This window comes from Saccostrea echinata, unplaced genomic scaffold, assembly GCF_033153115.1.
Source record: "Saccostrea echinata isolate AGI-Se365-2 ecotype Australia unplaced genomic scaffold, CSIRO_AGI_Sech_v1 ptg000033l, whole genome shotgun sequence".
Taxonomy (NCBI): Eukaryota; Metazoa; Mollusca; class Bivalvia; order Ostreida; family Ostreidae; genus Saccostrea; species Saccostrea echinata.
Window position 1 is genome coordinate 11,451,507 of NW_026889782.1, and position 27,322 is coordinate 11,478,828.

At 32.2% G+C, this 27,322-nt stretch overlaps 1 protein-coding gene across 1 annotated transcript; it reads left to right on the forward strand.

The window, feature by feature from the left end:
* The first annotated feature begins 1,129 nt into the window (after positions 1–1,129).
* Positions 1,130–26,909, forward strand: LOC133198119 (protein diaphanous-like). Its single transcript, XM_061334264.1, has 13 exons — positions 1,130–1,559; positions 16,219–16,334; positions 17,412–17,571; positions 17,948–18,126; positions 19,217–19,296; positions 19,605–19,747; positions 22,085–22,215; positions 23,962–24,066; positions 25,409–25,590; positions 25,949–26,069; positions 26,318–26,482; positions 26,577–26,652; positions 26,860–26,909. Exons 1-13 carry the CDS (start codon positions 1,130–1,132, stop codon positions 26,907–26,909), a joined length of 1,938 nt encoding a protein of 645 aa, XP_061190248.1.
* The last annotated feature ends 413 nt before the right edge of the window (positions 26,910–27,322 follow it).

The following is a 27,322-nucleotide window of genomic DNA, read 5'->3' on the forward strand; positions in this document are numbered from 1 at the left end:
TTAACTATGGCGGGCCACTATTTAACTGTTGCAGGCCGTAATGGTAAAATCCCTTATGAAGAACCTTGATGAAATATTGATTTCCCGTCAGTGATAGAAAATCCGGAACTGAAATTTGACTTGACCTAAAGGTAGCAAAATGTGGCTGGAAGATGTGTAAGGGGCTGTAGACAATTTTCCTAAAAGTATCTGGAAGATAACGTATGATTTAAAGGCAGCTTATAGAAGTTTGGACATGAATAATGTGTAAGCTGTTACTTATAGGTTGCTTTACAGAATTACCTTCTTTAAGGTATGTTAAATTTTCTTCAAGCTTCCGTTGAGCAAATGCTTCAAATGATATGTTTTTCCCTTACATGCAGAATGATAGTCTAATACTCTACCGAGATAAGAATATTTATGAATTCCCTGAGAAAATTAGAATACAGGGATGATTATGGTCTTGGACGTAAAGGGCATGGGGATTAAAACAAAGATATAAAACGTTATAAACATGACGGTTGTACGACGTGCTAAAAGAGTTTTCTATTAACCAAGAAATTGACGTTTTGTTTTGTTTTGTTTTGTTTTTTTTTTTTTTGTTTTTTTTTTTTTTTTTTTGTTTTTTTTGTTTTTTTTGTTTTTGTTTTGTTTTTTGTTTTTTTTTTTTTTTTTTTTTTTTTTTTTGTTATTCAAGATAGAATTATCACAGAGAAAAAACTTCCGATAAGGAAGAAAAAAAATGTAAATCTGTTATACTGAGAAATATTAGATTTTTCTGAATAATAAACGTTGGTTTCCGCTTTCTAATTGAAGATGCTTATGATACTGAAGTAAGAAGTGGACATAAATATTGAAACATTTTCATAAGGACATATGATTGCTGTATCCAATTAAGCATTCAAAAATACACACACACAACTCATATATTATAGGAAATCCAACTCGAATTTTGAATTAATATTGTATAAAATTTCAAACAGGTATGGAATTCTTGGAAATATATTTTGATCTGAAGCTTGACGGATATTGAGTGGATGTCAAGTATGTTGTAAACAAGACTTATTCTTATAGGAAAGAGTACTTAGTGAAGCAAAATTCCAAGTTATTAAAAGGAAAGGAGTTTGTCTTTTGCATTTCAGAGGATAGGATGACTGATAGGAGCAACTCCTTCCGGAAGAGTAAATCATCTCTCCCAGCAATGGAGAACGATACTCCATCGAAAACCCCAAAAGAGAGATTTCGAGCATTAGTGAAATGGATAATCTACCAGATACGTTTTGATCAATTTGATCCTCAGGACTGCGTACAATTATTAAGAGACCCTACTCCAGAAGTCCTAGGTTCCCTGAAAAAGAAAGTACAAAAACTGGATGAGGAATGGACGCATGAATTTATGAATTATGGTGGACTTGATGCTCTTTTGGACGTTGTAGATACAATGGGAAACCGAAGAGTTTCTTTTTTTGAAGCATTGATGCTTTTAGAAAGTGTGACATGTATCAGATACTTGGCCAATTCTGCAATGGGGTTATCTTTCCTGGCTCAGAACGACAGCTACACCAAAAAACTTGTTACAGGTAAGATAAATTGTTGTTTTCTATGGTTTGTTTTTAACATAGATTTAAGACCTGTTTGTAACAAATTGAGAGTCAAGTGAGCAAAAAGTTCATTTTATTTTTCTATTGAGAAAATGTTTGAATAGCCTAAATATATTGATAGAATTTCTATATCATTGTCAATAAATATTCGCTTTCCATTCTTGATTTTTTTTCCCAATAACTTTGGAATGTATAAAGATATTTATGGTTCCTAAAAAAACAAAACATGAAATAAATAAATAAATAAAAATAAAAATAATTGATTGTTGCTTTTCTAACATCATGCCTTCTTAATATTTTTTTTTTAATTTCGAGGGTTGATCAAAAAGTTCGCGAACTATCTCTATATTAACAAAACCACAATTCAGATCAAAACGAAATTTGGCAAACATATAGTCATACACATCTTCTATAAATAGCAGATGTTATATAATGTTTTGCTTCGTGTTTGTGAAGTCACAAGTAAAAATGATGTCAATAGGTAGGTGACTTGTGACAAAAAATGATTGACACAGTCGTACTCGAGGAACGAACGGCTTTAAGTTTTAACGTATATCTGGGAAATTCCTTTCCAGTAGAATACTGTAAACTAACTTTTATTCGCGTACGAGAAATATTCGCGAGTTTCGTTACCTACTTTAACTCGCGAATATTAATCGCCGCGAACCATTCATTTTGTTTTGTATTTATAGAGAATTTTTCCCCAGTCGTGAAAATTAATCGTCGCGGATTGATTTTAAACTGACGAATCGCGAATAAAAAGATGACGCGAATAATAGTTGGTTTACAGTATGATAATTTGTACAAGGTCGATGAAGACAAAGGACTTACCAGAAGTTCAATCACTCATTGAATTGATTATTTCAATGAAGGCAAGGAGATGGTTTAAAATGATGTCTGTTCTGTCGCCCAGCGAAAGTATACCGATAAAAAGATGTGTCCTTAGTTGAGCAATTTGTTTTGAAAGATCGCCAAGTTACAATTAGAAAAATAGTTGAATATCTGAACAATAATATATTTATTAAATATCTAAAATATCGTTTACTTTAGACTTTAAACATATCAGATATTTTTAAAAAAAGCGCCCATACTTTTTCCATATTTGATAAACGACGCTCCCGAGACAGAGGACTCGGGTTGTGATAGTCACCATGCTAATTTTGGGAATGGATCTCCCTATCCACCCATCCTATTGCTTAGATTTGGCCATTTCTGACAGATGGTCTGGTACTGTTGTAAAAATAACTTTCATGGTAAGAAATATAAGACTCGGTAAAATTTCATAGCCTCTGTGAACAGATCGCCACGGAGCATGTCACCTGACCGCCTGGATCGCGTGAGTCGCGCATCGGCAAACAATGGCAGGTGTGCATTAAAATCGGTGAAGACTACTTAAAAGATTAATGAACACTGAGACCTCATTTTATTTCTTTTAAGGAAACAATTCAATTAGTTCGCAAACTTTTTGATCACCCCTCGTATAATGACTTATAATCCATATTTGCACATTCTAACATAAAACCAAACATCTTAACGTTTTCAGTATAAATCTGTATTAAGCTACATTCATGATCTTGTTTTCATTCAGGGAAGGATTTTTTTGTTATAATAATAAATATTTATTACCCTGTTCAAGTGAACTTGTACTTAAGTACCTCTTGGAATCAGTCAATATACATTTTACACGTAAACAAAGATCCTAAGTTTGCTCCTTGATGAACCATTATGCATTTAAAATGAATGATAAAGAAATAAGTATAACTTAAAACATCTCTCGAGATATGAAATCGGGATAGACGAGTAAATTGGGGGGGGGGGGGGGGGAGGGGTTGACTTATTTTCATTTATATATAAATATAAGGGATGGCTATCGATTAAATTGCTAATCGATTAACCGCAAGACGTTCAGACCGATTCACCCGTTAATCGAATCAAAATACATATCTTCTTGACATTTCTTTTTCAAGTAACTCTACTCATATAAGATGTTAGAAACAATCTGTTTATCTTGATCAGGAAACTACACGTACATGTATTTTATTTCAATTTGAATAGATAAGAAAAAATTAAGAAACCATAAAAAAACATGCCTGAGAAATCAGATATTGATAATTTCTTAGAGCAGATGTTACACATTCTGTATTGTCGCCATAATCAAAACTAAGTCTGAACTTTCACTTAATTTACAATGTTTGTATAGTAATATAATTTGATAGATAACTGCAAAAGATAGACATAATAATTCACAGTACGGTGATTTATTTAAATTCATTAAAGAACTAGATGCTGTCATGAGACAGTAATACCCGCACAAAGGTGTTTGCCTCTAAATGCACACTCCTTCATATTGGGCTTACCAAGGAAAAAGTCCAAATAATTCTAAAATTTACACAGTACATGTATTCGTCAAATCGAGCATAAAATGCTCAGGTGACAATGTGACCCATGGACCTCTTATACGCATTTCATATACTTAATTCATTACCAGTCTGAAATAACAGAATTTAATTAATGATGTAAATTAGGTTTTGATGAAAGGGGGAGGGGATATAAATTTTTGGCCCATAATTGGAATTTTTTTAAATTTATTTTCTCAACAACAAATAATATTATTTTAGTACAAAACGTTTTTGATGAATGTACAAACTTATTTTAGTATTTGATTAGGCAAAAACCTCCTTGAAAAGCCATACCCAATCAATTTTGTCACCCCCCCCCCCCAAACACACACACACACAATTTGCCTGTTTTTGGAAAAAGGCCTAGATGGCAAAGTCATGTTAAAACATCGTTTGTTATGATAATTTAAAATTTGTTCTTGTACTGTACATGTATGTGAACACCTTTTTGAAAATTTCTACATCACATTGGGCTTGCGTCACCCTACCAGTACTAGTACTAGTTTTACCATTATCATTTTTAGATTGCACATGGTGCAGTGTTACATATATATCAGTGGAAATTAATTCATTTTGTGTTTTAATTGAATTTCATGAAGTTGACAGGACCTATGACAGTCGGTAAGTACAAGTTTAAGTATAGATTGGGGTAAAATAAACCGAAATGCAAATGGTTAGATTAAAGTTTAAAAAGGATCAAAGATCATCGGCAATCTCCCATGCAGAGTTGTCGTTCGTTTCTCTCTCAGACACTGAATGTATGAGCCGATGGTAGAGAGTGGATCATCGGATGCCACAGTAGACGAATTTCACATTCTGAAGAGTTATCTCGCGTTGTCGACATTACATTCAGTTACAGGCACAGATCCAGGAATTTTTTTTTCCGGGGGGGGGGGGGGGGGTCCACACCTCACTCAAAAAAAATTCCAGCCCAGAATTTCCTGAGAAGCAAAAAAAAAAAAAAAAACAAACAAACAAACAAACAAACAAACAAACAAAATAAAAACAATGATCGTGGGGTCCATATTTTTTTAGGGGGGGGGGGGGCATCCAAATTCATTTTTTATTTGCTTCTGTAAATCAGTATATAGCCCTATTTAAATAACTCTGCAAATTCGAGGGGAGGGGGGGGGTCCAATCTCCCTAGCCGCTCCCTGTCCCTGAAATGACATATGATCATGTGACTCCAAAATAGTAGAAAACTTTTCCATTTGACTATACATAATTTTGTTTCTTGTGTTATTATGTTATGTACATCTAATGGTTTAAGGTTATGAACCCCTGGAGGTCATTCCCACTCTCTTAATAAATTGGAAATGTTCATAATATGACTACATCAAATTAAATAAAAGTGCATCAGTGATAAGATTACTTGACATTTCATTCATGAATTTGGGTCAAACCATGTACAAACAGGGGTCTGGGAAGGGGAAGGGGCAAGGGGAAGGAGTTATCCTTTACGTCTTAATTGTTGAAAACTCCTAAAATGAATGTTAACCTCAAATCCGACTTGTACGTCTTCATTAATTTTAAGTGGTGGTGTCTCCATATGAGTGAAAAATTCCCGAGAGGGACATTTAACAACAAACAAATATTAATGACTTAAAAAACACAGTATACATGTACATGTTTATTAGTGAACGGATATACTTCTGGTCATATCTCTAGTTCTTCCTTGAATCAGAAATGGTGATATAAATATTTTAAGAATGATTAAGAGTTGAAAAGGTTGTGCATTTTAAAATTCATAAGCTCTATGGTTGAATTAGCTATACCAGTTTAGCTTATTTTGCTACTCAAAGCACCTTGATTAACTATTTTTAATCATACTGTTTTCTGAAATGTGAAGTTTTTTCAACATGGATACAAGTCATACCTTTTCAGCTTCTGAAAACAATGCATGAAAAAAAAATGCTTTTCAAATACTGTAACTCTTTCCAAGTACTTGTGATCATCAGTTTTTAGCTCACTTGAGTTTTTCTGGTTTTCTGATCACATTTTGTTTGTCATCCATCTCTCGGCCTGTAAACTTTTCACATTTTTGTCTTCTTCACTAGAACCGCTGAGCCAATTTCAACCAACCCTGCCACAAAGCATCTTCGGGTGAAGGGGATTCAAGTTTGTTCAAATGAAGGGTCACACCCTCTTTCAAGAGGGGATAATCAAGAATTAGTGAAAATTTGGTGGTATCATTTTAAAAAAGTCTTATCAAGACTCACTGAATGGGCCCAAAAAGTTTAGTGTAGCTTCAAATTTGTTGAAATTATGACCCACTGGTGTAGGGTGGGGCCACATATGGGGATCCAATGATTTACATAGAAAATGCAGGGGATTTTTTCCATCATAAATCTTCTTCTCATGAACAGCAAGGGCATTATTGTCATCCGTTTTCGCATGAAGGGACCTAGGGGACAATAAATCTCATTTGTCTGTCAGTCTGTTCGTTTGTCAGTCTGTCCGTCTGTCACAATAAATTTAACCTTGGTCATAACTTCTGAATAATAAGAGATAGGGCTTTCATATTTCACATGTACATTACCTACAAGAACTTTCTAAACATGATTTTTGAACCCATGACCTTGACCTTGAAGTTTGACCTACTTTTCCAAAAATTTAACATTATTTTAAATTGATCATTTTGAAAGAGAAAAGATAGGGAATTCATATTATAAATGTATATTACCTGTGACAAGACCTTTCTAAATATATCATGTCTTTTGACTCTCTGACACTGACCTTGAAGTTTAACCTACTTTTCAAAAATGTTATATTTCCTTATAACTTTTGTTTGAGAAGAGATAGGACATATTTGACATGTACATTACCTGTAACAAGATGTTTCCGAGCATGCTATGATTTTTTTACCCCTTGACCTTCATGTTTTACCTAATTTTCAAAAATTTTAACTTTGGTGATTACTTTTGAATGACATATGATATGGCGTGCATATTTGAAACAACATGTCATAAATAATGGCATCCCATCCACTAGGACACGGAAAGCAGGGGACCACAATTCTTTGAATTTGCTTATTAGTCATTTTGATATGGACACATCCTCACATAGTGTAGATTCAAGTTTTTTATGCCCTGCCATAAATATGGCCGAGGCATATAGTGTTTCTCATGTCCGACTTCAATCAAACGTCATATGCTGATACATACTGATGTAAGCTTTTCAACTGCATCAACCTTTTTGACCTTGACCTTTCCTTTGACCTTGACCTTACTTTTCTTAAATTAGTGTCTATATCAGTTTTGAATAAACAATTCAAGATATATTTATCAAACTTCATATGCTGATATATACTGCTAAGATCTATCAATTGCATCAACTTTTTTGACCTTGACTTTTCCTTTAACCTTGACCTCACTTTTTTAAATTAGTGTTTATCTACATTTATGATATTTTTATCGAACTTCATATGCTAATAGTAAATACATACTGATATAAGCTTTGAACTGCATCAGCATTTTGACCTCAACCTTTCCTTTGACCTTGACCTCTCTTTTCTCAAATAAGTGTTAAGCTCAGTTTTAAATAAATCATTCAAGATATTTTTATCAAACCTAATATGCTAATATGTATTAGTGAGAGCTATTCAACTGCATCAAAAACTTTTCACCTTGCACTTTCCTGTGACCTTGACCTCCCTTCTCTTTAATTTGTATTTTGCTTAGTTTTAAAGAAACAATCTAAGATATTTTTATGTAAGCATGCACTTATACATAATTTTGTGAGATTTTATCATCTATATCCATTTTTTTTTTTATTTTAGTTTCAATTTAAAAGAAACTGTTCAAGATATTCTCCTCAAACTTCATACACTCGTACAAATTTTCATGTTGCATAACAGTAGTAATATAGATTTCAGCGGGGCATTTATATCCTATGGACATATTTCTAGTTTTCCAATCATGACCTCCGAGGATAGGGTCAGGCCACAATAAGGGATCAAAGTTTTATATAGGAATAAAAGGTAAAAAATATTCAAAATTCTTCTTTTTAAGAACAACAAAAGCATGATTAATATGGAAACATTCCCAAGAAGTGTAGATTCAAGTTTGTACAAATCATGACCCCATGGGTTAGGGAGGGGCCATTTTTTTTCCTGCCCCTATTTGCTATCCACATGGAAATGCAAATTTTAAAACCATTTTACACATCCACAGGAAAAAATCATGCATCTTCCAAATGATCATGATTTAAGACTAGTGCATAAAATATAAGAGAAGTTCTGGGAACCAGGATGTTTAAACATGTAAAATATTTTTTTTTTTTTAAATTTGACCCCCCTCCCCCATTTGACCCCCAGGGGGAAAATAAAAATTCCAAAACCTTATTGCACATCCATAGGGCACCACCAACCATCTCCAAAAAGATGATTAGGCTACTGTGTAAAATGTAAGAGGAGTTCAGGGAACCAGGGGCTTTTTGCATAAAAAACGTCATTTTTCGACCCCTATTTGACCCCCAGGGTGAAAATGAAAATTCCAAAACTTTACTGCACATCTGCAGGACACCACTAACCATCCCCCAAAAGATGATTAGGCTACTGTGTAAAATGTAAAAGGAGTTTGAGAAAGAAGAGTGTGACAGACGGACGGACGGACGGACATGAGTAACAACAATATACCCGAACTTTCTTTAGAAAGTGCGGGTATAATTACAGGACAGTTTTGATAACGACATGATGTAGTAATTAACACTTCACATCCTGACCAATTAGCCTGCGATCTCAATCAGGAGAACAATAATTACCTCCAATTCGGCTTAAGAGCTTCCTTCCTGAGCTTTTGAGCAGATTTTTTTGTCTTGATCTCTATTTGAAAAAAAATCTTCATAATGTTTTAGTTCTTACAATAAATTTGAATTCTACAATGCTAATGAAACTGTATTCAATTAAAATCCCATGATTATATTCCATACCAAAATCATAAAGGGAGGAAGTATATTTTGTGGCTTCAGGTTTTTTTAGGAGAGAATTATCTTGTTTTTTTTTCTCTTTCGCATATTTACAGTATTATTAAGAGAGAATGTCACGAATCATCAAGCTTCCTCAGTGTAATTGATGGAAACTATAAAATTTAAAAATTTCGGGATTTTTGCGTTAATAAACTTCTTTAACAGTCTTATCATTTGTGGTAAAACTTTACAATGATTAGCCACTCGTTTCCATGGTAACCATATATCAAAGTAAGTAAAATACACGCTTTGAAAAATTCAGATTCAGTCAATTTGCAGTACTTTTTCATAGTACAACAAATAAAAAATCAATAATTATTAATAAATCCGATTAAAACTATTTTTAAAAAAACAGTATTTTTATATTTTGTCTGCATGTGAACAAAAACTTTTAAATTTCTATTAGTTTTTCTACATACACTTAGCCTATTTATGACCCTGTTTCGGTGACTGAATTCTCAAATCTCAAACAAGAAAATAAATATCTGATGCTATCCTCAAAAAGGTGAACATTAATACTGTTTATATCAAAATTAAAATTGAGAAGCATTCTTAAGTGGGCTTAAATTGAAAGGGTTTTTTTATCATACTGATGGGTACTTTTCCCATCTTTTATTGTCATGAATTACCTCCCTTGGAGCTCTTCTGTGATAGAAACAAAAAATGTCGGCAACCTTTGGATGTTCTGGTGCACTGACTCAAGGAAAATTCATGTTGTTTCAAGAGGGACAAAGATTCATAAACTTGGAATCTTGTCAACAACAAAAACCTTATGACAAATCAGGTAATACAATTTAAAAAATATATATATTTATTTCTAAAAGCGATCACTTTCTTCCTTATCCGAATTGTCTCCATTCATCTGTGTACAACTTAAACTGGTAGCTAAATGCATGTAAAATCCAAATGAATTGGTTTCCTTTGTTTATTATCCCAAAAATCGCCACACACATTACATCGATCTTCAAATATTTTTCCTTTTTGTAGAAGTATGCAGAAACAAATATATTAATTTGATGCAAATATTTTAATAACAAATAATGCAAAGCTGATACAGTGACAATCAAGACCGACACCTGGTACTGGTACATGTATATATTTTCTCTATATTTATTTGTTATTGAAATGCCCAGTATAGCTATGTACATGTTATAATCACAGATTTTTTAATCATCATGTAAATTTATTTAACATTTAAAATGTTCTGAAAGCGAAACATTAATTTGTATAAATACATTTAAAAAAGCTCATTGAAATTCAGGTTGCGGATCAAAGATTTTTGTGGTGGATGGAATGGAGGTGGGGTTTTTCAAGTTAATTTTAACAGATGCCAAACATAAAAATTTTTGACATGCAAGAAAAAAAAATAAAAATACCTGAAAAACCTTTTCAATTTCAGGATTTGGGGGAAGGGGGGGGGATGAAAGATACTTTCTTAAGGCAATTCTTTCAGATATATTACTATGCTTAACAACATACGAGGGGTCCTTGTTTCCTTGGCAAAGATCATTTTACTGTTACTTTTACTATGATAGTCTGTAGATCAGATTTGCACATGGTAATTGCAAATTGCAATACAATATTACATTAATTAATTTTGCAAGATAACAGTGTCAAACTGATTTGTTTTCAGATAAAAGATAATGCGTGAATGTATTATAAATGTATTTCTATATTTCATTCCTGTTTTACTCTACAAAAGCCAAGAAAAATCTCTTGTTAGCAGCACTACAGATTTTCATGTAAATTATACAAGGTAGCTCTACATGCAGATACATGTACATGTACTCTACACTCTACAGATTCAAAAGAATGTTTAGAAAATGCTGCTAGCATCTAGAAAAAAGACAATTTAGCCTTTAGCAGTTATTCACTGGTATTAAGAGTCATTTACTTTTAAATAGAAAGACATATTAAATAAGACTAGAAATATTAATCATTATTTTAATATTTATTTGTTGTTTTAGTTTATGTCTCTGATCAGAAGAAAAGAAATACTGTAAAACATATATTTTTTAATTTTGAGGGGTCAAATTTTCAAGGTTTGAGAACAAATATTTAATTTCATGGTTGAAGATGTGTGGCATTGTTAAAATTTATAAAACTCCATAAAATTAATGTTTCCACAGTTCAATACTGCATCATAATGTACATGCCCATGCATGTAAAACCTTCCAATAGTGATCACTGAATTTTAATTCCCTCTGTCTATTGAAAAAAAAAAACATGTTCTTAAATGTATTTTATTTCCTCCATTGAATATTTCTCAATTTTCAAGTTAAAGGATGTGTGTCATAACATTTTAACATTCACGGAAAAGTCAGTATAATAACAGGCATATTTTCAAGGGCAAACCTATAATTATATTTTTTTTTATACTTTCATAGAGAGAATGAAGAAATTATCTATTGAAACCAGAATCAGTTATATTAGGCACAGATGGATCGTAAGATAATGTAAGTATATTGTCATTTATAATAATTATTGGGTTTTTTTTCATTTGCACCTTTTAGCTCACCTGAGCTGTAAGCTCAAGTGGTCACATTTGTTCAGTGTTCGTCTGTTTGTCCAATTTTAAACTTTTTGACTTCCTCTCCAGAAAAACTAGGCCAATTTCAACCAAAAGTGTTACATAGCATCCCTGGGCAAAGGAAATCCAAGTTTATTCATAGAAAGGTCACACAATCTTTCAAGAGGGAGAAAACCTAGTGAAAATTTAGTGGCATCTTTAAAAAAAAAAAACAGAACCACTTGGCCAGATAAGTTGAAACTTATGTGAAACTTTAATTACATAGTGTAGATCCAGTTCTGTTCAAATTTTGACCTTTTTGGGGTAGGGTGGGGCCAAAAAGGGCAATCAAAGTCTTACATAGGGATAGGAAAAAGAAAATCTTTAAAAATCTTCTTCTCTAAAACAGCAAGACCTTGATCAGTCATATTGATATGGAAGAACCCTCAGGTATGTAGATTTAAATTTATTCAAATCACGTGTCTTAAAATAAATTGTGTGAAGCGTCCTAATTCATGTCCTTATGAATTCTTAAAAGTTGAATTCATTTCTTAAATGAACTCATTGTATCTTAGTGTTCCAATAACAAGCAAAATTATAAATGGTGTGCAATATATTTCATAAGAAAATCGAAATTCGCAAGTCTTGTAGATACAAGCTGGGTTTAGTGGGGCTAAAATATGGAAGCAAATTTTACGGCTACATAAGTCATATTGCTATCCAGCATATGCATGTTGTGAGTGGATTCAAGTATGCATAAGTCATGGGCTCTTGATGCTTGGGTACAGCCCTGGTAAGAACATTTTTCATGGGAATATAGATTAAAATGTTTTTTCAAAAACTTCTTAAAGAAAAGAGCATTGCATAGGTGGCTCAGGTGCGCAGTGTGACCTATGGAACTCTTTCTTATTAATTTTTTTTCTTTTAATTCATAAATTTGAATCCAAAGTAATATTTTAATTTTACTCAGATTAAAGGGAAAAAAACATCCTTTGAGATTGTTAATTTTTCTCCATTTAAGGAAATGTAGTTTAGCTCACCTGAGCTGAAAGCTCAAGTGAGCTTTTCTGATCACCCATTGTCCGTCGTCCGTCCGTCCGTCCATCTGTATACTTTTCACATTTTCAACTTCTTCTCAAGAACCACTGGGCCAATTTTAATCAAACTTGGTACAAAGCATTCTTAAGTGAAGGGAAGTTTAAATTGTAAAAATGAAGGACCAAGACGCCTTCCAAGGGGAGATAATCAAGAAAAGACAAAAATAGGGTGGGGTCATTAAAAAATCTTCTTCTCAAGAACCAATGGGCCAGAAAAACTGCAACCTACGTGGAAGCATCCTGGGATAGTGTCGATTCTAAATTGTTCAAATCATGACCCTGGGGCTAGGGTGGGGCCACAATAGGGAATCCGAGTTTTACATTGAAATATGTAGAAAAAACCTTTAAAAATCTTCTTCTTAAGAACCACTGGGCTGGAAAAGCTGGAACTTAAGTGGAAGCATCCTGGGGTAAAGTAGATTTTAAATTGTTAAAATCATGACCCCCGGGGTTAGGGCAGGGCCACAATAAATACTACAAGGTGGGAAATAGGTGAAAAACAACAAGGCCAAAGTTACTCAGGTGAGCGTACTGGCCCATGGGCTTCTTGTTTAATATTGTTTTTAATTTTTGAAGTTTTTACACAGAAGTCAGATTCTAATGAGAGACTGTGATTTCCAGGGAGTCAAGACACACACATGACTGAGACAAGTGAGATGACACAAGCCATCAGCATTATGGGTCTCTCTGATTATGTTCCGAAAAGTACCGTTTGAGATGATTTCTTTGAATGCTGTGACATGGGCATTGCCTTATCAAGAAACAGATGAAAATTAAATGGATTGAAGATTTCATTGAATGAGGAATGACTACTCAATTAAAAGAAGAGAAATATTGAATTTAAGACAAATTATGTAAAGGTTAAACCTAAACAAACAAAAAACAAAAAACAAAAACAAAAAACAAAAAACAAAAAAAAACAAAACAAAACAAAAAAAAAAAAAAAAAAAAAAAAAAAAAAAAAAAAAAAAAACAAACAAACAAAATCAAAAACAATTCTCATACATAAATTGATCATGTTTTGTTTGAATTTTCATAAATAGTTCATTGGAGTGTTACCAACATTTTTTGATAATTTAAGGATTACAAAATGTCTGTTCAGCTCTGTTGCTGTTGACCACTTTGGTTGCTATACACAGATTACATAACTGATGCAGAAAATTGACTATGTTTTTATAATTCATAAGTGATGAAGCTTAAATATCTTGTTTTCTGTATATAAATACATATTCTCCTTCATTTTTTTGTCAGTGTTTTGAAAATATATCGGTTACTATGCAGCAAAATTGGTTACTAAGGGAACATTACATAATTATTTCAACATTATATCACTTTATTTATTGATGTTGCAAGAGTATATTAGCAAATATACATGAAATTATGTAATGGACCCTTAACCATCAATTCGGAAGAAATTGAAGGTTTTTTCCCTTAAAAATTGATGTGTTTTTAACCTTTATTGGCGTAAAAACTTAAAAATTAACTGTTGCTATGGACATCATTTGGTTGCTATGCACAGAATATGATTGATACTGAAATTTAAGTATGTTTTATTATTCCTAAGTGAAATAAAGCTTGTTGATTTATTTTTTTTTATATGTAAATACATGTTCTCCTTTATTTTTTGACACAATCTCTTGAAAATGCCTTGGTTGCTATGCAATAAAATTGGTTGCTATGGGCACATTACAGGATTTTTATCTCATAATATTACTATATTTATTGATAATGCAAGAGTATGATAGCAAATATACATTAACAATTATCAATTGGGAAGAAACTGAAAGTTCTCCTTAAAATTTGCTGTGTATTTTTAATGTTTCTTAAGAGTAAAAACATAAAATTTAACCGTTTTTTCCACAAAAACAATAAAAATGCTTCTCAATTTTATATGCCATTCTTGAATATCAACCTGTATTGTGTAAGAATAAAATTCATTTTAATGTTCAGCTTGTTGTAGATTTTACATATATAAGTTTAAACTTGAGAGGTAATTTTCAATTTTTCAAACTGTAAAACTGTACAATATTTGTGTTGCCATGGCAACCGATGCCTAGGTATTTAGATTTGCTTTTAAACTTTTTTGTATACTATGCATCTTTAATAATTAGCATAAAGTCTGTTGTAGGTGATATCTCTATTGTTTTTGTAAAAATATTCTTTAAAAAAAGTTAAAATTGAAGTGTTTTTTCTTAACTTATGTTGGTTTCCATGGCAACACATAATAAGGGGAAAAAATAATAGTTTCGTTGATCAAGCATCATTTTCATGTATGTGAAAGTTGTGTACTATGAACACTTTTTACAACCAATAAAAGAAAACAGGAGGTTAAAATTTAAAGTTTCCATCTGAAGCTTGATGATTCGTGACATTCTCTCTTAAGTATGGGTTCCTAGCTAGTTTTACATGCAGCCTGCACATAGAGTTATTTTGTGCAATGAAATATTTTATGCTGGTCCTAAATTATGTATTAAATTAACTGTCATGGATTCTATCATCATATGTGATAAATTTAGCTAAATAAATATATTCAGAAAGTTCTCGAAAAAAATATAGCCCAATTTAAGCTTAAAATTAACTCTATTTAAGTAATATCTAAAAATGAACATCACAGATCCACACTTTTAATTTTCTTTTCTGAATTTATAAGATAATTTTAACCATTCTGCTTGAAAATTCAGAAAAAATGTCATTACTTTCAAACGATTTTATTGCTTGTTGACTTTTTAATGCCAGAAAAATAACATTTTTTGAGTGCAGAAAGTTATAATGATTGACTATGCGGAGTAATTTGAAACTTTTTTGTTGTCACAAATTTTAATGTGAGTATTGAAGAGGAAAAATAAAGACTGCGTTTGTTCCCATAATTTATTTGGATAAAAAATATTTGAAGAAAAACTGATTGATTTGTTAGACGTTATAACAGTGCTAAAAGGTAATATTAAATGCTCCATGCGCATAAGAAGAGCATTAAGCCCCATTTTTTGTTTTGATTTTTAATTAAGCTATGTGTGTAGATTCTAAAAATATAATTAATACATGTAAAAAAAAAAATTCTTAATACGTTTGAGAACAGGATCAAACCTCCTTAAATAGATAATTATGTGAAAACGCTAAATTGTCAACGTTTATGTAGACGTCTCATTTTTTAAAATGAATTGTAAGAAAATTGCGTTCAAATTTACATGTAAATCATATACGATACCAATTTTGATGCACCAGATGCGCATTTCGACAAATTACGTTTCTTCAGTGATGCTCAAGCCGAAACGTTGGAAATCCAAAATATTTAATTAAAAAGACTTGGAAGAGCTGAAAAAGATGCCAAAAACTGGAGCCAAATACCTCTAAGGATCAGAGCTATGCATGAGGGAGATAATCCTTTTTTTTAAAATAAATTTACAAATATTACCACAGCATTTAGATATATGTTCTATTTTTTTCGACTAACCGATTACAGATTTTCTAACCGACTACAATCGTTCCGACCGAATAATCGGTTATCTAGATGCAAATTGCCTTTCCTAATAAAAATATTGCTGAAAAAGTGTTATACAAAACGGAACATGCAAATAAAATATAAATTCGTAAATACTAAGCTATAATTTATCTCAGCTCAATTCTCTAAATATTTTGTTCAACCTTTTCTTCATTATTTTTGTCTCAAGCATTGGATACAAACCAGTCAATAGTGAAGACCCAGGTCTTTGAATTACTGTCAGCGCTGTGTTTGAAATCAAGCGATGGATACATCCTCACTCTTTATGCTCTAGACAGCTATAAGGTATACCCGTATCATAAAATATTCTTCCATTTATTCATTTTGCTATTAAGTGTTCGAACCTTGACATAATTCTTGTCTGTATTGTGAAGAACTATGAACACAAACTCTCGATTTTATACCTTTATACCCATTTAATTCATCTGGCCATTTAATTCGTTTAAATGACAAGAAACGGTCATTAGTAATGATAAATAATTTTTAAAACAGGTCAAATAGTTAATTGCTCTAATTTATGTCTTCTCATAGGAGGGATAGACAATTTTATCCATTAAAATCAGGCTTTAAAACATCACTAGATTTTCAAATACTCATGGAAAATGAAATAATGACCCTTTAATCATTCTTCATGTTTGATTTATGTAATATTCAACATACACTGTATATGATTGATAAAGCTATTATTTTTTTAATTTGTAATCTCATTTGAAATTTATAATAAAATAACTTTTTTTGTTGTTCCTTGTCTGTAAACATGTTTCCCTTCCCTCTCCCTCGTGAAACAACAAATTCTTTGGTATGTATTGTGAAATAACAATTCATAATACGTGTAAAGAAGAATTTTTATTTCAGGGGAGAGAGCCTTTAAAAATCTTTTCCGTTTTCCTTTGATTTCTATAGTGAAAAAAACCCACATGTTTTACCAAAATAGTAGAGTCGCCTTTCTTTGTTTTCCCAAATAAGTTATGAAAATTTACATAAATCTGTACATAAATATGAAAATTCATTTAAATATGTTAATTCTGAAAACTGACTTAGCTTGGAGGTAGGCGGCAGAAAAATATGATCGCTCTTAGTTCTTTGTCTTTCAATCCTTGTCCGTTATTGTTAATTATAAAAATAAGTGTTTCTTTAAAAAAAAAACAAAATCCAAACGAAAACCAAAATCAAAGCAAAACATGTGTCACAACAATTCCCTAACTACGCGAAATCAGCATTGTTCCCAAAGATGGGAGCATGGGCGAAAACAGATAAACAAAATGTGCATTAATAACTTTGTTATGAAGGCAAAAAAGTTAAAACATTCCAAACTCAAAAAAGTACTTTTCAGCAAAGTCAAGGCTGACATTTGTTTTTCAGATAAAGAAAAACCAAAGATATCGCTTCAGTGTTATAATGGATGAACTGGAAAAGGCAGATTTGGTTTCCTACAGAACTACATTGATGGGTTTTGTCAATTGTATCATTTTGGCTAATGAAGAATTGCAGGAGAGAGTAAGAATCCGCAATGAATTTATTGGTAGGTAAAGGAATACCTCTGCACAGTGCTTTTACAAAGCTCTGTATTATTTTATTATTATGTATGGGGTGGGCTACCTTACAGAAAATTTTGGTCTTTCTTCTTTCAATCACAGGTTGATTGTTTACATGTCGAAAATTTATATTGAAACCAAATAGAGTTTAACATATAAAGGAAACGATAGGAGAACCCCTGATATCTTGATTTCCATATAACCCCAGTTTTCAAAATTTGGGATACATGGCTTCTTTTCACGTTTCTAAATGAAAATGGTGAAAATAAAGAAATGTATGAAACATATATAAACAACATATTGAAAATCGATGTCCAACACTAAAACTGCATTTAAAAAATGCATATTTTAATCTTTATTTAGGATTAAACTGTCTGGGTATTATCAACGATCTACGAAAGGAAGACGATGAGGATATGATGGTTCAGTGTGAAGTTTTTGACAAAGAGAAGGCGTCAGATGATGAAGAAATGGCGACCTTATACCGGACATGCATCGATATTAACAATGCCAAGGAGGTTTTCAATGCTCTTTATCATAAGGTTAACATACATATGTTGTATTAATTTTCTATATATTATATTCTTTTCATCTTTCAGTTGACATTTTTTTTTTCAATTATTCTAGGAATCTCTTGTAATTTTCAAAAAAGAAAAAAAAAATCTTAGCGAACAGGAAAAGACCATATCCTTAAAAAAATTCCTTAAAAATAAATCTGCTAAAATTCTCTTTAAATTTTTTTCCTAAAAAATCATGTCTGCGGGTATGTTAAGGAAGCATACAAATCGTTCCTCGGGAAATTTAGACTTTTTAAAGAAAATTAAGTTTGATAATTTATCAAAGTCGCCGATAAACTTATATTAACTAATGCAGAAAGACAACAGAGTGTCTGAGGCCAAGAAATGCACCATCACGACGTCATCACGTGACTGGTATTACATGTAATAGCAAAAATTTCCTTAATAAAAAAGTTAACAGAGCAACAATACCCCGGGGTTTGATAATTTCTTTGAGTAAACTGAAAACTAGAAAACTTGTGTTCTACAATTGACGTCATCTCGCCTACTATGACGTCATATTGTATCACTGACTTAGTCTAGTCAGATTATCTTAGTGCTTCCTTAACACCTGCGTCGTTGAAATAACCTGATTGTAGCCCCGAAACAATCTTATTCTATTTGATGTTCTTGAGCTGCAGCATGATACTTGAAGGTATTTAACGGAATGAAAATATTTCAAGTGCGGGAGACATAAATTAGATCTCAAAACAACCTTGAATCTTTGACATTTGTTTTCCTAGCTTGGTTATTGAAATAATGTTTTGATTAAAATGCGTTTCGATTCTTCACTGCTAAGGAGAATAATCAAATGTTTCAATTTAAAAACATATCGTAGTCAACTTACAAACCACTAATGATGAATGCTGATTTGAATGTTTTTCTTCTCTAGATGTACCTTAAATTTCCAAACATAATGTAGTGAGTCAATGTGATCTATTCAGATAAAGACAGACCTAGTTATATCAGTGCAAAAATGAAATTTGAATATTTCAGTATTCTTAATTTTTAAAGCTGATTTCTTTTGTTTGAATAACCAGGGGTCGTTAATTAAATTCTTTATGATTGTTATCAGGTTTACAACACACCATTTGCGGAGGTGCTTCTTAATATTATGCTATTTCTTCTACAAAGTCAGACGGAAAAATCACCCAGGTATAGAAAGAGTTTTGCATCTTCATGAGTGTCTTTGTTTACTATCATAACTATTAATTTTATAAACAATCAGCTTAAAGGGACAAAAACTGCTTCCAGTAACTGTCTTTGATATATCAATATGTTATGTCTTATTTAACATTGGAAACATAAGCACAATTGTAATTCTTCTTCCCAAAATATCATAGTTTCACAAATGCTTCAATTTTTAAGACAACTTGCGTATACGTTCATCTTTTACAATAAACTTATTGACTACTTAAGTACTAACAGTACCATTTGCGAATAACCCGAGACTAAATTTTCAGTATAAAGCAATGGAAAAAGGTTGAAGATTCCGTGAAGGAGGCATTTCTGAGATGTGAAACACAAGTCACCCGAAGTGGAAACCACGTATCACAACCCCCTCCCCCTCCTCCACCAGTGCCAGATCCAAACTTTAGAGGAGTCGGTAATATTTGTTCTCGCACTCCCAAACAAAAAATGAAAATAGTCGATTGGACAAAGATCCCTGCCTCTTGTATTTCAGGTAAATGAAAGTAAGGTATATCAGTCTGGACATTTTTTTTTCTTGGGGGATCAGTAAACTCTTTTTTTCTCTTAAGTTTTGAGAATAAAATGAAAGAGTACTTTTCTTGAAACGACAATGACAGAAATGTGGATGATGCTGGTAATATCAAAGTGCCTACACCATCTGGATTAATATTTTTAGCTCACCTGAGCTGAAAGCTCAAGCGAGCTTTTCTGATCACCCGTTGTCCGTCGTCCATCCGTCCGTCCGTCCGTCTGTAAACTTTCACATTTTCAACTTCTTTTCAAGAACCACTGGGCCAATTTTAACCAAACTTGGTACCGAGCATCCTTGGGTAAAGGGAATTATAAATTGTTAAAATGAAGGGCCAAGCCCTCTTCAAAGGGGAGATAGTCAAGAAAATACAAGAATTGGGTGGGGTCATTAAAAAATCTTCTCAAGAAACACTGAGCTAGAAAGACTGAAACTTATGTGGAAGCATTCTTGGGTAGTGTAAATTCTAAATTTTTAAATCTTGACCCCCGGGGTAGGGCGGGGTCACAATAGGGAGTCCAAGTTTTACATTGAAATATGTAGAAAAAAATTTTAAAAATCTTCTTCCCAAGAACCACCGGGCGAGAAAAGCTGAAACTTAATTGGAAGCATTCTTGGGTAGTGTAAATTCTAAATTGTTCAAATCTTGACCCCCAGGGGTAGGGTGGGACCACAATAGGGAATCACAAGTTTTACATTGCAATATGTAGAAAAAAGATTTTAAAAACTTCTTCTCAAGAACCACTGAGCCAGAAAGACTGAAACTTATGTGGAGGCATCCTGGAGTAGAGTAGATTCTAAATTGTTCAAATCATGATCCCCAGGGGTAGGGCAGGGCCACAATTAAGAATCTTAGTTTTACATGGAAATATGTAGAAAATATCTTTAAAAATCTTCTTCTCAAGAACCACCGGGCCAGAAAAGCTGAAACTTAAGTGGCAGCATCCTTGGGTAGTGTAGAATCTGAATTGTTCAAATAATGACCCCCTGGGGGTAGGGTGGGACCACAGTAGGGAATCACAAGTTTTACATTGCAAAATGTAGAAATTTTTTTTTAAAAATCTTCTTCTCAAGAACCACTGAGCCAGAAAGACTGAAACTTATGTGGAGGCATCCTGGAGTAGAGTAGATTCTAAATTGTTCAAATCATGATCCCCAGGGGTAGGGCAGGGCCACAATTAAGAATCTTAGTTTTACATGGAAATATGTAGAAAAAATCTTTAAAAATCTTCTTCTCAAGAACCACTGGGCCAGAAAGGCTGAAACTTATGTGGAGGCATCCTGGGGTAGTGTATTTTCTTAATTATTCAAATCATGACCCCCTGGGGGTAGGGTGGGGCCACAACAGGGAATCCAAGTTTAACATTGAAATATGTAGCAAAAATCTTTAAAAATCTTTTTCTCAGAAACAACTGGGCCAGAAAAGCTGAAATTTATGTGGAAGTATCCCAAGGTAGTGTAGATTATAAATTGTTCAAATCATGACCCTAAGGGTAGAGCGGGGTCACAATAAGTACTACAAGGGGGGGGGGACGGGTGGAAAAACAGCAAGCCCAAAGTTACTTAGGTGAGCGCCGTTGCCCATGGTCCTCTTGTTCATATTTTTACCCTGGATATGTCATATTTTCACAAATAGATGAAGATTTCCCCTCAAGGATAGCAACAAACACTTAAACCTTATGTTTCACTTTTTGGCCAAAAGAGACACTGGAATTTTTTTTTTTTTTTTTTTTTTTTTTTTTTGAAGATCTTGCACGATTGCTTTTATCTCTGCAACTAGTACATATTTAAATCGAATATGGTTTTTTCTTTAATCAGACTCAATAATCATCATGAGGGTGCATTAACTGTATTGAGCACCATGAATCTTTTATACTTCTTTTTCCTTAGGTATGGTTGATGTTAAACGTCATTTTCTGTTAATCAAAACGTATGTACAGCTAAGCTGGTTATCATTGTCAAGATTAATTAAATACAGTCGGGGCTTGGCCATCCGGTCGCTTATATTTCCTGGATTAGGTCTCTGGATTAATGATACTTTTTTATATTTGGTTTATATACAAATATATATTTTTGTTCCAAACAAATGTCTTTCGGATGGTGAAGCTTTTGTGGTGAAGGTGAATGATTTTTTTAAGGATGAAAGAGTCTTCACTTTATAAACATGTACATGTATATTATTTCTATTGATAATAATTTTTAAACTTGTTATAATTTTGATAGCTTCAGATCAAGAAAATGTTTGGAAGAAAGTCGGGTACATGGAGGATCGAATCAAAGTGAACCATGAAACCTTAGAACAGCTATTTTGCTCAACAGAAGATAAAGCAATTAAAACAAGGCAATCGAAGGAGGTAAGAATATTGTATGAAATATATGGAGATAACGAAATTGTTCGAGCTCAAAAGTCCATTAAACATAACAAAATAGAAGCAGAGCAAACCTCTAAGACATCAGAGGTGGGATCAGGTGCCATGGTTTAGTGAGCATCCCCTGCCGACCGGTCACACCCGCCGTGTGCTCGTTGTCATGATCTGGAAATAACGGGAAAATACGTCGACAATTTAGTGTGTAAATAATGGTCAATAGGTATGAAAAACGTAAGTCAGTATTTGACTTAGTGAAAGATTTTATTTGCTGACAAGGTCATTGTATGTATTTAATGGAGTTGCAGATAGAGTACTAGAGTATTAGGAGAAAATTAGCTTTTTATATATGATATCAGTTTTTAAATGCTGTGATAACAAGTAATAGTTTAGTGAATTATCCTAAATGGCATTTCTAATAGATATTTCTTCTTGATCCGAAACGGAGTATGCAAGTCAACATCTTTCTGAGCCATGTTAAGCATAGTCACAATGAGATCATCTCTATGATTGAGGGGCTATCAATAGGCAGAGAGCATCTACTTGGTTTGCAGAAGATTCTTCCGAATGAAAATGAGGTGACAAATTAATTTGTTATATTCAAAAGAATGTAATTCCATGGCTAAACAACAATTATACATATCTATGTGTCAAATGAAGACAAATATATAATATAACGTACCCCACTGACTACAACATTGAAGTATTTTCCCTATATGACTGAAACCCTTTATATGCACCAAATATTCTTGACTATTCAAAAAATATTGTCAAAAAACGACCATAAGTATAGATATTCTCTTCTCAATGAAATTGAAATAGTTCATAGATAATATTTATCTCTGATTCATCCCAACTGTGTCTCAGCTATGTAGAATATAAAACCATCCCATCTCAGCGTATTTGGCTCCAGTCCTTTTTTCAGCTCTTCCAAGTCTTTTTTTTTTTTTTTATTTAAATATTTCGGATTTCCAAGGTTTGGGCTTGAGCAGCTCTGCTGGTGGACTTTTAGTCCCCGAGGGTCTCTACAGTAAATTAATACTTCGTTACTAGCTTAAAAATATGGATATATATTTAATTGCTGTGGTAAAATTTCAAAAATTATTTCAAAGTTAAGGATTATTTCCCTCATGCATAGCTATGATCCTTCAATGTATTTGGCTCCAGTCTTTCACACCTTTTTTTCAAACTATTCCAAGACTTTTTTATTTGAATATTTTGGATTTCCAACGTTTTGGCTTGAGCATCACTGAAAATATATAATTTGTCGAAATGCGTATCTGGTGCATCAAAATTGGTACGGTATATGATTTACATGCTATATTTAGTTATGAGCTCATTTATTATTTGTAAAATTATAATTAATATTAGAACTAAATTTAAACTAAGTTATTCAATGAAACAAATGGTATCAATTGAGTGTATTCCTACTGATATTTGTTTTGAAAATAGACTTGTCGTCTGTTCTAGCAGGATTCAATACGTCAAGGGGTCATAGATTTCCCCATCAATTTATTTGTTAACACTATGTCTTGTACAATAAAACGGGGAAATAAGGATGCATTTTTGGGACCTCCTTTTTCAATTCCGTATGACATATCTTTCTTTTTATTCATATCTTATAAAAAATGTTAAATTTTACATCCCTTTTACCAAGATTCAGTTATGACAGATTCTCTGGTAAGCAAGCTTTACTGTTTAAAATATAATGTATAACAAAGTATAATTTTTCAGGTTGCAAAGCTAAAAAATTTCGATGGAGACACAGGAAAGCTTGGAAATGCAGAGAAATTTTACCTAAAACTTATCCAGTTACCTGGCTTCGATACCCGTATTAAAGTACTTGTTCTCAAAGAGCAGGCTTGTGATAAAAAAGACATTCTTCCAAAAATCAAGGCTTTTGAGCGAATTTGCCAACAATGGTTGAAGAACGAGTCCCTTGAGTTTTTGAGAATCCACATCTGATTTACCCCACTTTAGAATATGCTGTAGCACAATACGTCTGTAGTTTATCCTTTACTCTGGTTAATACTTTGTAAGGAGTAAAGACAGGGGCTTGGTAGGGCATTTGCTGGACCCAGAATATATCTCTGTTTAATGCATTATTTAAGGACCAGTATTTTTATTTGGATACATTAAACTGAGTTATTTGTTACCATTTTTTTTTTTTACCTTTACGATTTTATGATTCAAACTTTCTTTCACACGTATCCTCCCCACCTGTATTTCTGTATTTTTGTCACAATTGGTCTAAAATAATTGTCTTTTTACAAACAATTTAAATTGATATTTTATTCTTCTACCTTTACTTAAAAGATAAAAAAAAAAAAGATAATTATTATCTCTATAATTATTTACTGCAGAAAATTGACCAGAGTGATCTTTACAGCTATTGTCGATTTCAGTACTAGTACTGCTAGATCTGCTTCCTGCCTTCTCCCGTGGATAGTTTAATATCCACATTGTCGTTCATGTAAAAATATATTCAAAAATAGCATTTAGTTGAACAAATTCTATAGCATAAAGTTCAACGACCTGATTAAGCCGTAGTAGTCGCACATTCTTACACATAGCAGGTGTGAGTCCCAAATTTTTAATACGACATTATGTTTTTTTTTTAGTTTTGTTTGTTTGTTTGTTTTTGTTTGTTTGTTTTTTCTGCTTTTTTTTTTTTTGTTTGTTTGTTTGTTTGTTATTTTTTTGTTTTTTGTTTTTGTTTTGTTTTGTTTTGTTTTGTTTTTAAAGATGCAAATTGCAATTCATGGGAATTAATTTTAATATTTTACGAAAAAGTTGTTATGTGTTCTTCATTCCATATCCTGACTAATCTCATGATTGGTACATTTTTATGACCATATATTATCTAAAACAATCTCAATATCAATCTGATTTGGATAACTTTAACAAATAATTTGTTATCGAATTCCTTATACTTTTTTATATTTTTTTCAAAATAAAAAAAATATCTAAAAACATATATTTTTTAAAAAGTTTTTGCCCCCCCCCCCCATTTTTATCTGGTGATGCAACGCTTAATTGCTAGTGCATATGTGCATATTTTGTAGACATTATGTCGTCTTTAAAGAGGTGATTTTTTTGTTGTTGTTGTTTTAACAAAGTAATTAGAAAATCACTGATATGTTATTATATCCATTTAATATAAATATATGTTCATCTTTAGGGTGGTTACGCTGGAAATGCCAAGGGTTTCAAAAAAGAATCCTTAAATAAACTGATTGTCATCAAAACCACAGATCCGAATGTCACCCTGCTTTATTATCTAGTTGAAGAAGCTGAAAAAGAAATAACGGATGCTCTAAATTTTGTGGAAAAGATGTCAATCGATCTGGATATAGTCTCAAAGTAAGATATGTTCATCGATAGGCTAGATTATTGACTGTTGGTAAAAATAAGGAGAGAACATAAGCCATACATTTTTCTATTCTAGTTAAAGTGTAAAATGAAATTTACTCAAATATTCAAATTGTAACATGTTTTGAGAAAGATATAAGCATGTTATCACTTACGTGTATCAAATCCATCAGTGCGATTGTAATACTTGTATACTTTTACATTTATTTGTATTGACCCATGGAATGTCAATAGATGATGTGTTTATTGATGCATATTTTTAAAGCATGATTCGTAATAAAAAAAAAGACATGAAAAATAAATTATCTATATCAAGCAAATTTGCTTAATTCAAACATCCATTTTAAAGGCTGAGCGTGGACGAATTAAAGAAAGAAATAAATACGATGAAAGACAACGTAACAGTAATTAAAGAAGAAGTTGAAAAATGTCCAAATGATGTCAAACATCAACTAGAAATAATCCTTCAGGCAAGCGTGTTAGGTTCAGAAATTTCAATTTGTTTCATTATACTTGACAGAGGTAATTTTTGAAGTATTTTAGATCAGATGTTTATAATGATACCTCTCTCTCTCTCTCTCTCTCTCTCTCTCTCTCACACATAAATACACACACAAACGCAAGAAACTGCATAATGTTTTATATTGTTAAATTGTACTTATATTAAAATAAGCAGCCATTTCTAATATAGTGACTAATTATATAATCATATTAATAGGCTGCAGAAAAAGAAATGGGGCCATTATATTGTGGGATAGGTAAAATTACTGAGAGGACAAAACTGCTTGTTGACTACTTTTGTGAAAACGGGAATAGTTTCGACATTGACGAGTGTATTGATCAAGTGAAGATTTTTTGTGATTGTGTGAGACGATGTCAAAGGGTAAATTGGAAGTAGTATTTTTTTTAAAAAAGGAAATAGTACTCTGGTTTTTGCATCCATTACTAAATAAATGGATTTGAATTACTTTTAACAGGAGAATCTTGAACGAAAAGAAAAAGAAGCAAAGAGGAGACACAGCACAGAACATCAAGGAGAAAAGACAAAAAAGAGTATGTTACATTATTTATACTTTTGTTATCATAGATAGTTACTCAGTTTATTGAATTGTTTTTTCTCATTTATCAAGGTTCAACCCAGACGATGGCAGACAAGAGCCATATCATAAACCGTTTTTTAGAAGATATAAGAAGAGGATTCAAACGAAGAAAAAGGCTTTCCAAAATAACAGATGAAAATTAAAATCTTTCCTTTTTCAGTCCTGGAAATACGTGATGGAAGTAGAAGATGTAATGTAACTGCTTTTTAAACTAGAACTACAATTAACTTTGGTCAATTTGTCGTTAATCTCTTTTTATAAATTGTCCTTTCTTTAAAAGGTGAAATTTTAGATCACAATTAGATTAATAGTGTAATTGTAGAAAGCCTGTTTTGTTTCAACCTTAAACAACAAACAGACAAAAAGAAAAAAAAATTCAATTTTCGGTAATTTTCGTCTTTTATTTTAAATGTTTAATGGATTAAAATGTTCAAAAATGTATGTCACGCTCGAATAAGCACTTCATAATTATAATATTTATTTTATACACTTACACATCTAGAATATAAGAATACGAGGGTCGTTCAAAATACTTAGACAGTGTTGCTATTCATAATATCAATACTACAAAGTTAAATATATCAACACATTTTCATATGTAAAAACCATTATTTTCTCGAATT

What these genes read in the sequence shown, in the direction of transcription:
- LOC133198119 (XM_061334264.1), top strand. Translation starts at nt 1,130, where the DNA reads ATGACTGATAGGAGCAACTCCTTCCGGAAGAGTAAATCATCTCTCCCA. An exon ending in AATCCGCAATGAATTTATTG is followed by an intron (nt 17,572 to 17,947) that starts GTAGGTAAAGGA and finishes ATCTTTATTTAG; the next exon opens with GATTAAACTGTCTGGGTATT. An exon ending in AACTAGAAATAATCCTTCAG is followed by an intron (nt 26,070 to 26,317) that starts GCAAGCGTGTTA and finishes TCATATTAATAG; the next exon opens with GCTGCAGAAAAAGAAATGGG.